Below are 12,028 nucleotides of genomic sequence, written 5' to 3'. Positions count from 1 at the left end.
ACAAATGAAAACTCAAAAGGTGGCTCTAGTGACTTATGACTCATTTTCACAGAGAGGGACACAATTGGTTACTTGAGTTGCTCTGATGGAGGTCTTGCTATCACAGTTTGACCTAAACTTACGGTACATGTACATGCAGCTCAAGATCTCAGATTTACAACCAGAGACAGGTTGCCAAATGTATTCCTTACTGCATTTGTCCCCAACGGAGTTGTTATAGCTCTGGGAACTGATGTGTGAGTGAAAGGTCAATCTTGTAAAGCATTCATCTCCCAAATGACTGACCGGCAGGGACAGATATACAGTGCATGTACATTAATGTCACATTTGTTAACGCATCAATATTTGAACCCTGAAAAAAAATCCATAAAACTACCCCACTGGGGAAATTAAAGGGGAACATAACCAGAACCTCTGATGTAGAACTTGTGATGTACAATGTACATGCATGTTATGGTAAGAGACCCTTTGATGGATTTTTTAGCTGGTATCGTACATAAAACTTTCAACGACTGTAGAGCCACAACAGCCCACACTACCAATGTGCACCGGGTACCGGGAACATATAGGCACTGTTCCAACCAGAGGATGTCATGGCGTCTTTTGGACACCCAGTAGGCCATGCTGGACTCTCTGTTTTGTGACACAAACGCACATACTGGTAAAAGCATGACACCTTAGCAACCAAGTAATCCTATTTTTTACAACAAGCAGATACGGACAGGTACACTACATGTACAATGTACGTCCAGTTTTCAAATCCTGGCTGACACTAGATGCATGTTGGCTAGTCTTGTAGAGTTCTCTGTAACATCGCCGTAAAAACTTGCATACATGTCTGCAAAGAGTTTATTCAGTTCACAACTTGTTTACAACCAACGGAGGGCTGCTTTACACCTAAACAAACACCCTCACAAAAGGCTATTCTCGTACTGGTATTGTTCACACCAGCCCGGCCATGACACAAGAAATTCAAATTATTTTGCACATGAGAGAATCTCTAAGTGTGAATAGCTTTCTTCGCAGTAGGGGTTATCTGAAAACTTACTGTTCAAAAATTTCTGTAAACAGCCCCTACTGGGGGTATTTTTACACATGCCTGTAAGTAGAACAGTTATGGGTAGAGTTGTATGTCAACAAAAACACAGGTGTTTACGAACATGTTGGCATGCACATTCTTTACTCCAGTGTGTACCGTACATGTTAGCAGTATTGCCAAACTTTCTATGAACAAATTACATTGTGACACAAATTTGTTGACAGTGTTTTATTATAGTTAGAAATTCCCAGCAAGTGTGAAATTCTTCTCATGGAGCCCTCGGACCACACAAGTCTTGTTTTCCCAAACTTTTGGGGATTTGGGTTGGAAACGAAAGTTTGTGAAAATGCTTGAGACTTGACTCAATCGGAATGTAAGGATGAGGTTGAGACAGGATTCCAGCTCAGGAAGCAAGCATCAACATGTATACTCCTCAGAAGGTCACCTTCTTCAAGACCCGTTGGCTGAGAACTTTTCTGGGGAAGCGAGGGAGGCCTATCCAGGAATTTTGTGTTGGTTCATGTATTTTTTTTGGTGTGTCCTTAGGAACTGGAAGCTTGGTGTCATATAAGGAGGCTCAATATCGAGAAACAAAAGTGGCAATATAACCAAATTTCATTACTTGCCTGGAATACTTGAACTTGTTGCAGGGAGAAAGGTTGAACCTGTGCCTAGAAAATGGTCTTTGGCCCTACAAGTACAACCTTGAATAATGTACATGTACCACATGTACATGTAATGCGTACAATTCAGCAAATCAGTTTTTAGGATTGCATTTAAAAAAATTTTTTAGCATGAGAAATTCCATTAGTCAGATGGAATAATTCAGAAAATTCAACCAGAAACCTCAATTAACTATTTGTTTGTACGGCCAAGCCTCAAAAGATGCACTTTTTAGGAAATAATATTGTAATCGTCACAATAATGGCTCTTTTCTTCAGACTTAAAACGCACTGGACTTAAACATTATGTTAGCATTCAGTATTCTATTTAAATGTTGAGTATTAGATAGATTCACTGTTTCTCTTACACAGTGGCAGGTGTTAGATCTCTAAAATACGTTAAAACCACTTTTAAATTGTTAGAGGGTACCCGTAGTTTCAATTTGTTGATGCTTTGTTGACGCTACTTGTGTCTGTGATACTTGTTGGCGCTAATTACATGTAGCATGACCGCAACATTTTCCCCCTTACAGCTCTGATACATGATAAATGTCTTCCACATGGACGCTCTGACATGCATGATCATACCCTGGTACATGTACTTGTATACAGTGTCTGTGTGCTGTGTACACATCCAAAATGTTAAGAGTGCAGGTTAAAGTACATGTACCGGTACATTGTACCATGATTGTACATGTGTGATGCATGTCTAACAAAGGGGTAACCCAGTTTTTAGCTTGTTTGCCTATGGAAGAATTATAAAACATTTTGTCCATGGTTTGCCAGCACGTCTGCCAGTCAGTTATCCTGGTTGTGTATGCCTATTTGTGCCTCCCCCGACACACAAATTCCTGGTGCCCCCCCAAAAAACCGGATGAATGGATATTGAACAAAAACTTGCCCCCAAAAGACCACACCACTGAAAGCTGGTGCCCCCCCCAAGATGCTGATGCTCCCTTTATAAGCCCCCTCCCCTTAGTAAAATCCTAGCTACATGTACACGTGCGCCACTGTTCTGTACCGGTATCAACCAGCTTGTGTTCAACATTGAAAATTGTGATCAAAAAGTAGGAGGGTTTCTATGGGAAAGATTCTGCTAGGATCAAAACGTCAGGCCCTCTGACTTTTGTGACTGTAGCAAGCAAGCAGTTGCAACCGTCCTTGTATAAATGTGTTGAAAATTTAGCCTTTTGTGAGTCAAATTTGAAAAAATTCTGGTACACTGAGTTGCTTTATTGCACTTGAACATAACCATTTGAATTCTTCTAAAGACATTTGTTGCTAAACCTCATGATTCAGGGCAAGCTTTTGCCTGGCGACCACCATCTCTAGAATGGACTGGTTCCTTTGTGCCCTTCTTATTCACTGAAAACAGTGTACCAGTGTACATGGACATACCGGGTACTAGGCCAAAGTTTGCCTCGAATTACGAGGCACACACATGTGGAACAACAGTGTCTTAAGTATGGACAATATAAATTGTTACATATATAGTCACCTGAATTTAAAGATTTCAGTGTAGCAAATTTTATTCAAATTGAACTTGCAAAAAGCTTATTGCACTTTGGTGTTGAGACCTGAGCAAGTCTCTTTGCTGTGGAGTGAAAAAAATCACAAGAATGAAGAACAGGTACCAGATGAATAGATTGGAATTGCTGAAATTCTCTGAGTACATTACCTGATGTTACGCTCTTGACACAAAGTGCCTTATGATTTATTACAGAATATTTGCTGTCTTTTTTAAAAGACAAGAGATTGTGACTTCATTTAACAACCAACTCAGCAATACATTCAGTACATTGTAGAGCATGTAAAACTAAGTCAAGATATGTTATTAATTTGAATTTATATTGTATCATACTTCAAGCAGCCCTCTCTCTGTAAGGTCAAATTATGAGCCAAATAAAAAAAGTGTACAAACAATGTAATTTCATTACAGTCATTCAAAGTCTTCCCTTAATCATGTCAGCTCACAGTAAATTAAATAAACTGGGATAACAATGTTGGCACGTAGCCAACCTGCATTTTGATAAGGTCCCAAAAGCTAACAGGTGGCGTCCATTTGGCTTTGTCTAGCCTTTACTCAAGGCGCACATGGCTCACCGCTCATGCTGATAGTCTTTGTCATGCTACATGTACATGTAGCAGCCGGGGTGTGCGTCGTGTGTCCAGGTAGCCAAGCACGCCTTGAGTAAGGGCTAGACTTTGTCCAGCAAATGGTACATGTACCATTTTTTTGGGAGACTAATAATTCTATGTTACATGTAAAATTATTGGTTGAGACAACATGTACGTGTTTATGGTTACAGCCACCACACTATAAGGCTGTGGGTTCTCGTACTTTTACATGTACAGCGCTTTTGAAATTTTCTCAGTCTGTTTTTCAACGAGTTCAGCGTTTATGGTTTCGTGTGAGCAAGAAGGATGGCAAAGTTCACATTCTCCTCTTTTTTATTCCATGAGAACTGCCATTTGTTGCCCTGTCCCGGGGAAACCAGCGGGAAATCCCCAATTTCACACCACCGCCAAACTTGAAAGTTGTCACCGCAACTTCTGTGGAGATGAGTCAATAAACGACAGCATGATCGATGGAAATGTACATGTACAGAACAGAATCTTCCATTTTTGGCAAATGCAATTTCACCTGGCAATTCCCTTGTTTAAAAAGCAAAGAATCTTCTTGCCTTGACAACAACTCTTGAAGGGCCATAAGCTTGGATTTTTTTAATACCGAAACTTGCTCAGTGGGCTTTTGATCAAACTTAATTCTGCCAACTGCGTGGGGTCCAATACTTCAAGAAGAGTCTTGCTGGGGCAGCATTTCACCTGAATTTGATGACTCACACAAAATAAATACAGGTCACTTACATGTATTTCAACTTTCCGATTTTTGAGGGGGCTTGCGAAAACCAAGTGAAAATTTTGTGTTCTTTCTTTTCTCCAACAGATCCATCACCATAAACTAATAATACATCCACAGATACAGGTACATGTAACAAATGTACAGGACGCTGTGTTGAAACTCTTGCAAAGACTAAAAAATTTCCAATATTCAGGTGTTTCGTTAGTTCACTAATCTGATCTGAGCTGTACCGACTAAATAATTTCCAATATTCAGGTGTTTTGTTAGTTCACTAATCTGATCTGAGCTGTACCGACTAAATAATTTCCAATATTCAAGTGTTTTGTTAGTTCACTAATCTGGTCTGAGCTGTACCGACTAAATAATTTCCAATATTCAAGTGTTTTGTTAGTTCACTAATCTGGTCTGAGCTGTACCGACTAAATAATTTCCAATATTCAAGTGTTTCGTTGGTTCACTAATCTGATCTGAGCTGTACCGACTAAATAATTTCCAATATTCAAGTGTTTTGTTGGTTCACTAATCTGATCTGAGCTGTATCTTGTGTTCAAGCTGTGCAATGAAGAAGTCAAATCCCTCAAACCAACTCTCACTGACCCTGACACTGAGCCCAAATACAGGAGAATTTGATAAACTTGTTATTAGGCAATAAGAGAACGTTATAATCCTACCAAGTCAATTATGATAGTCATTCTTATTCAGCCTTCCAGATGCTGTTGTCATCCCCAACATCGTCGACAAAATAGCTGACCATTAACAAATGAAATTACCTCTAACTGGAGTATCAGTTTGGTTTCAAGAGGCAACAATGCCACCTAAAAGAGGCATTGTTTGCAAAAATTTTCAACATTACGGACGCCATTTTGTTCAGTTTTTTTGGTGGAATGACGTTGCGTAGCATCTCTTCCGCGACTGTCTGCATCTTGATGTCTTGCACATCGTCTGCATTACAAACGACCAGGCTTTACACAGCATCATTACTTCATCAACAAGTGTGCGATTTTTACCAATAGATAAACAAGATCATGTCTCCACTTACTGGTACATGTACCCAAGGGGTGCAGTCCACCAGTTCAAGTGATAATTTCTGGCCAGCTCATTAGCATTAAAAGTGCTCCCACAGTATCTTTTGAAAAAGGAGCTTGTTTGGCCCCCCCAACGGTTGAGATTGTGAAAATCGTTACCAGGGTCAACTCCCTCGGTCTTTGAGCTTTCATATGAGAGCAGAATGGCTAAAAAGTGCCGTTGAAAAATGGTCCTAAGTGCCCCAGAACATTGAGGGTTGCCACCAGAAATATGGCTGCAATCCAACTTCGGAAAAAAATCACTTTTCAGGGGTGATTTTGTTTTGTGGGAATAAGATAAAATGTAATTGGTTAACCCACAAAAAAATGAAAAGAAATTAAAAGATTAGGGACCAGACAATAATTTCATTTGTGTTTCAGAAATCTCAAGGATGTTGGTATCCATGTTATTGGGCCCTGCAAAGCGCTGATTTTACACTGTTTTCAATGGGGCTTGAATTAGTGGACTGTACCCCCAAGGGGGCAATGGATCACCCTCTGTAAACCTCCCCTGAGCTGTAACTCCCAAAGATGGGGGGAAAAGTTCAAAGGTCAAAGCAAGGGAGCAAGCCAGAACGATCAACTAAACATTCCACACCCCAAGAGACAGGGCTTGGTTGTTGAAACAAATCTCCAATGTTTGTAAAGGTGACATTCTTCACCGAATGCTGTTTGGGTTATCAGCTGGAAGATACCCTACCAAGTCTGACACATTCCCAAATTTGATACAAAAGGTTAAATTTCATGTTCCAGTAACTCCCCTATCTGCAGTTTGAAAAAACAAATGCTGCCTGGTGATTCTCCACAGATCTAAAAGATTCAGACTAACTAGTACGGGTAAACATGTCTTTTCTTTTAGAACATCGTAAATGTATTAGAAAGACACAAATCTAATCAATATGATTCTAATTTTTATTAAATACCGGTACTCCAGAATACAAATGTACATGGGTCAGACATCCACAGTTTGGGGATTTTCAAATCTTACAATCAAATGAATTGATTAAAAATTTGAGGAAATTGGAATTTAATGAGAATGAGAGATTAGCTGGTGGGAGTGAGCTTGAATGGGAGATGAAGTTGCTTTCAAAACACAATGGCTCTGTTCGAGACAGTCACAGACCCAAAGAGATCACAGACTCTCACAGATGGGCAATTAATTCAACAGTCCGATAGGAGTGACCATTGAAAGTAAACAGGACATTATACAGATCTTTAAAGACGGACATTTAATGAACTGTCCGTAAGATTGCTTCACTATCGAGACATCGTCACAGAGTAGGCACCGATCCTCACGGACTGATAACTGATCCACTGTTCCTGATAAGATCAAAGTACAAAATGTAAGCAGGAGATCCTCACAGATGGACAATCAATCAACTGCGCCAGATATTTCAAAACAAACAGGACATCATCATCACAGATTAAGCAGAGATCCTCACAAATACCCAAAAGATCAACAGTCCCACCTGTAAGAGATTACTCAAAGCAAACAGGGCATCATAACCTTTCAGATGGAGACCTCACAGATGGGCAATTAATCAACCATCACGAATAATCAGTATCACCCAGGTCAAATACAAGATCAGGACAGAAGCCGGCAAGGCTCAGATGATGACAGAACAGTTCAAGTCTTCCATCCCTCTCCAAACTGGGGTCTATTTCAGGAGAACATGCAGTAGGTCTATAAACGGCAATGTCACAGGCCGCCCACACCCAATTGCTGAAAGATGTTTTTCAGTTGCAAGAAGTCAAACACTGACAAGCAAACCTTTGTACTTGCAATTATTTTTTTAATTTCAAAAATGCATGTGACCAAAACTGCTACAAATGATTTGCCAGAAGTACACATGTACCGACTACCGTTACAAGTACAAAAACTGTTGACTGTTGTTTTTACAATTCTGTGCAATAGTCACAGACTTTGGTCATTTGATTTAGTGACGTGCTATATTTTAATGGTTCATGTTTTGCTATTACATACAGTAAATGTATTAGAAATGCCAGTGGAAGTTGAATTTCTATGCTTTTTAGTGTGGACAATAAATTGAAATTGACTTGAGAATCTTTCTCTGTACATGTTTCATCCTGTCAATATGAACTTACGAACTTCAAATAATCTAACCCGGCAAGTACCATGTACTTTCAAAAGACCATTTAAACTTCAACAAAATGGGGCCCTCAAACCTCATGTCAAGTACCAGTAGTGGTGGCTGGGACGAAATACTGTTCTACATGCACTGAATTAGTGGAAAACAAGAAGTTAAAGTTAGCTACCGGTAGACTCAGATACTTGGATAACTTCAAGATACATGTTTTGCAAAAGGTGGATAAAATCTTCTAGAATCAATTGCCGCAATGTGGTACATGAACCGTGTGTGTGCAGTACTTTGCAACAAAACTGGGTCATGTCAGGTAATACGAGGCTGGGATTATGAACAGCGCAGATTATTGCCTATGCTTCAGAACCAAGCATTCGATAGCAACAGATGTGGCAGTGATGGATTAACCCCTAAAACCTTCTCAAATCTTCCAAATCCTCCTGGCAGAAGTGGAGGATTCTGACGGATTGTGGCTGTACGGCAGACAAGTGTTGCTGATTCGGAAGGATGGATTTTGCTAAGGTTTTGTGTTGTTTTCAAATTACTCGGCCACAGGTAAATAAAATTTAGACCCAGTTATGGGTCCACTGCTCCCAGCCATTCACACTGCCTAAACATGTACAAATAACAGGAATTTCAGGTACATGTAGTTTTGGAAGGATTGTGGCAATGGTTACTCCTCCAAGGAACACATTCCAAAAATAATGGAGGATTTTGGAGGATTGAGGCTACATGAACATCCAATTATCAATAGGAGGTGGTTGGAGGATTTTGAAGGACCGATATTGCATCTTGTGGTACCAATGCCTCCTGACATTACAATGGACATATGTACCTGGTACATGCACAGTACCATTTCATTAGGCTTCAAGTGTGACCCAAATTTATCAATCATATGTCATGATCTCCTGTCTTTAAATCGAAGGGCACCAGAAACTTTTCTGAGGGAGTTGGGTTGCATACATTGTACAAGGGGTTTGAGTGACTACAGGTGTACAAAATAAACATGTGCATGTATGTACATGTACCAGAACATGGACTGGTAACTGCAAATATAGATCACACAGCTGAAATTTAAAAGTTCCCTTAATTTTGTACAGAAGAGGTGTACCAAAACGCTGAAATTCTGAATAAAAAAAGGAAACAAAAAAAGCTGAAATAAGCTGAAAAGTAGAATTCTAACACCCTTAATGTATTCAAAAGGGGTGTCTTCGATTTGGAGGAATCATAAGCGGGAAAAGGGGACGGAAACATGTACATGTCATCTTTGAGACTCTGCCCCATTTTAAAGTTTATTATGAAACTGAATAATTGTAAGGCTGGGGGCAAATCTCTTTCCCCTGTGCGACATGCGTTTCATTTCTATACAGACCGGTATGTGGACAATCAGGCAGAGTGTTCACATGACATTGATGACCAGAATAGACTGTATTCATGTGTTTGCCATCTTGAATTGAAAGCGAGGTTAACTTACTAGTGTTAAGTCATTTTGGGAACCTGTGAGTAAAAATGGGAGCAGAAAAATAGAAGCCCAGCACAGATCAATGCCAGTTTACACTTAGAATAATATCAAATTTGTGATAAATTATACCGGTATCTCAAAGTTTTGAGCCAGATTTAAAAAACTGAAACTGAGACATGGAACCCTAAATGGTCTGGCACTTTCCCACTTTTGATAGATTCAGGGGAACAAGATCATCATGGCTTCCCGTGAATCAAACTGGCGACAAAACCAATGCTCACTTAGCCTACAAACACAAACAATGCCAACCCACTTCGACAGCATTTGTTCTCACTATAAATTTTCTTCCTTTTTCTCCTGTGCAAAGTTTCTGGATGAGCTACTCCCACACACTGCTCCATTGTTGCATTTTATGACAGAGGGCTTTGTCAGAACTCAGAATGATTTGTGAGGTGGGGAGGACGAACGCCATATTTTGAAACAGACGGTCGCAAACAACCTCTGTGATTTGAAAATATGTTTTTTAGAGTTTTTTTCCTTTCTCCAAGGACTAGCACACTGCAAACAGTGTGCTGTGTATTGTGGATTTATACTATGAAAATCTGACGACCATAATTCATAAAACTCCTGTAAAACTTGTGGCATTTTAACATCCTGTTCTATTATCCAACTTTTTTAAAAATGCCTTTGTGAAGTCGTAGTCCACCTGTTAAACAAGGCCCTACAACTGTAAAAAAAAAACGTGGGAAAACAAGCTGGATGATTTATGGGTCCAGATTGCTTGAACTTGTTGAGAAATGAAGGAAAAAGTCATATATTTTGTCGTTTGAGACATTGAAATGAACTTTTCACTTTTGTATGGGGATGAAACCGTTCCGAATGTTGGGCATGAACTATAGTTGGGACAGTCCAAACTACTTACATGTAGTTACACCAATCCAGCCATGAATTGGGTAGAGAAAATCTCCAAACGTACTTGGGCCAGCCCAAGTTGAGACTGTCCCAGCTGAAGTTGGGACCGATACTTTCACTGGGTGTAACATGTTAAGGTGGAGGAGATATATGTAAGGAAGGAAGGAACGATTAAAAAATGGCTGATCCCTGAATTAGCGTGCTGGCGAAGTTTTTATCACGCTGGAAGTCAGCTTCAGTGTGCATATCAAAGGCTAACAATTGAACTTTTCCTCTCAAATCAGGAATGTACCTTGCTGATGTTAGTTGGAAAACAGGACATCTTGGTCCTTTAACAAATGGACTAGGGTCTTGACCAACACAGAGCATTTAATAATGGTCCCTTAATTAACAAAACTTCCAAAATGTGTAATTCCAGAATTAAATCTACAACTTACAAGATTGTGTTCAGTTTTTCCGTGCTTTCAAATTCACAATAAAATGATGATTAAAAGCTAGGGCCGCTGAGTAAATGAAACTCTGACTTCGCTCAGTAAATTTCCAACAAATTCTTTTAGTAAACTGAAGTTAAAACATATTCCAGCTCCCAAATTTTCTTGTGTAACAACAGTCACCAAATCAAAGGTGAAGAAAGAGTTCCATATACGGAGTTACGGACAACACTAATTTTCCCTTTAAATATTTTAACAGCTGTCAGAAAGAAATAACATGTCCTAAAAAGTGAACTTTGGCTTAGAAAATTCTGAAGCATAAAATACTTAGAAAACACACCGTTTTTTTCAGGTATGTCTCATAGGTTTGTGCACAGAGGCATTACCCGTAAGTGTTGTCTGTTTGGAACTCTGTCCAAAGGTAAAAATTGGAATTTGACAAAGTATGAAATGGAGAAAGTAGAAATTGGCAAAGGAATTTAATCACATCTGTGCCAACTCATAAAAGGCATTTTTCCCCACAGGAAAACTGCAATATGCATGAATGGTATGACTGAAAAAGTAATCATTAAAAATCAATAAAACCCTTGAAGAACCAAAACCAACAGCAGTTCAAGCGGACACAAATCTCAACCATCAAACCATCTCAACAGGTCAGAAATCAATACAAATCAATCATTTATTTGTACCGTGAACTGTTTCAGAATCGAGTGGAAAATCTGGTCGATAGAGACATATAGTCAATGAGTCCACAAGAACACATACATGTGATGAAAGTGTGTTTTCAACCTGCTGTGATTAAAAAGTGAATACGTGCCGCGATATTGAAAAAGGATTTAACTTGGATGGATCATGGATAAGCCCGCTTTACAAATCCAGTTGGTTACCCACAAACTACAAAGGCTAGATAGCGTGGTGTGCAGAACATGAGTACAGCAACGCTGCACTGTGTCACTGAAAAGTTTACCGGCTCTTCTAGGGGTTAAAACTTTGTCGATGTGAGACTAAAAAAACAAGAGACTTACCTAAAAGAGAGCTACTTAGCAAGACGATGCCCAGAGATATCCTCATGGCGGCAATTCCAGCATGATCCCGTTCACGATGAGAAGGAAAAAACGATTAAAATTCCTGCTTTCATCTGTCCTACATGTACGTCCATGCATACACCGCGCTCTAAATCTGAGGCTAGGCTAGCTAAATAGACTGATTGCATTCATTATATACGCGTGCGCGGTGCATCAATCCGCGTACGCGTGGTATAGGTATAGTGCGCGAACTTGATGGGCGATTCCATTTGAACGTGGGAGAGATTGTCAGCAGTGCTTCAAGGGGCGTGGCTATACGTGGCTCTTTACGTTTTTGTTCATGGGGTTTGTTCTCTCTTCACATATATTGTTGAAATTAATAATTATCAGCGCACACCTTGGGAAAGACACAGAATAAGTTTCAATACTTAAGTAGATGAAATGATACAGGAAAATTTCTGAAAAGAA

The 12,028-nt window shown here is 39.6% G+C and overlaps 1 protein-coding gene across 1 annotated transcript in view; it reads right to left on the bottom strand.

The window, feature by feature from the left end:
* The window catches only part of lrp4 (LDL receptor related protein 4), a 50,981-nt gene extending 39,255 nt beyond the window's left edge, over positions 1-11,726 (bottom strand). The window contains 1 exon segment of the mRNA XM_022227836.2: positions 11,561-11,726. Coding sequence (XP_022083528.2) covers positions 11,561-11,606 — 46 coding nt within the window. The 5' untranslated portion in view covers positions 11,607-11,726.
* Between the last annotated feature and the right edge of the window lie 302 nt (positions 11,727-12,028).

Source organism: Acanthaster planci, linkage group LG20 (assembly GCF_054643075.1).
Source record: "Acanthaster planci isolate LZ-2023a linkage group LG20, COTS_SCS, whole genome shotgun sequence".
NCBI lineage: Eukaryota > Metazoa > Echinodermata > Asteroidea > Valvatida > Acanthasteridae > Acanthaster > Acanthaster planci.
The sequence above is the reverse complement of the archived record's forward strand: the minus strand, read 5'-3'. Positions and strand labels throughout refer to the sequence as shown.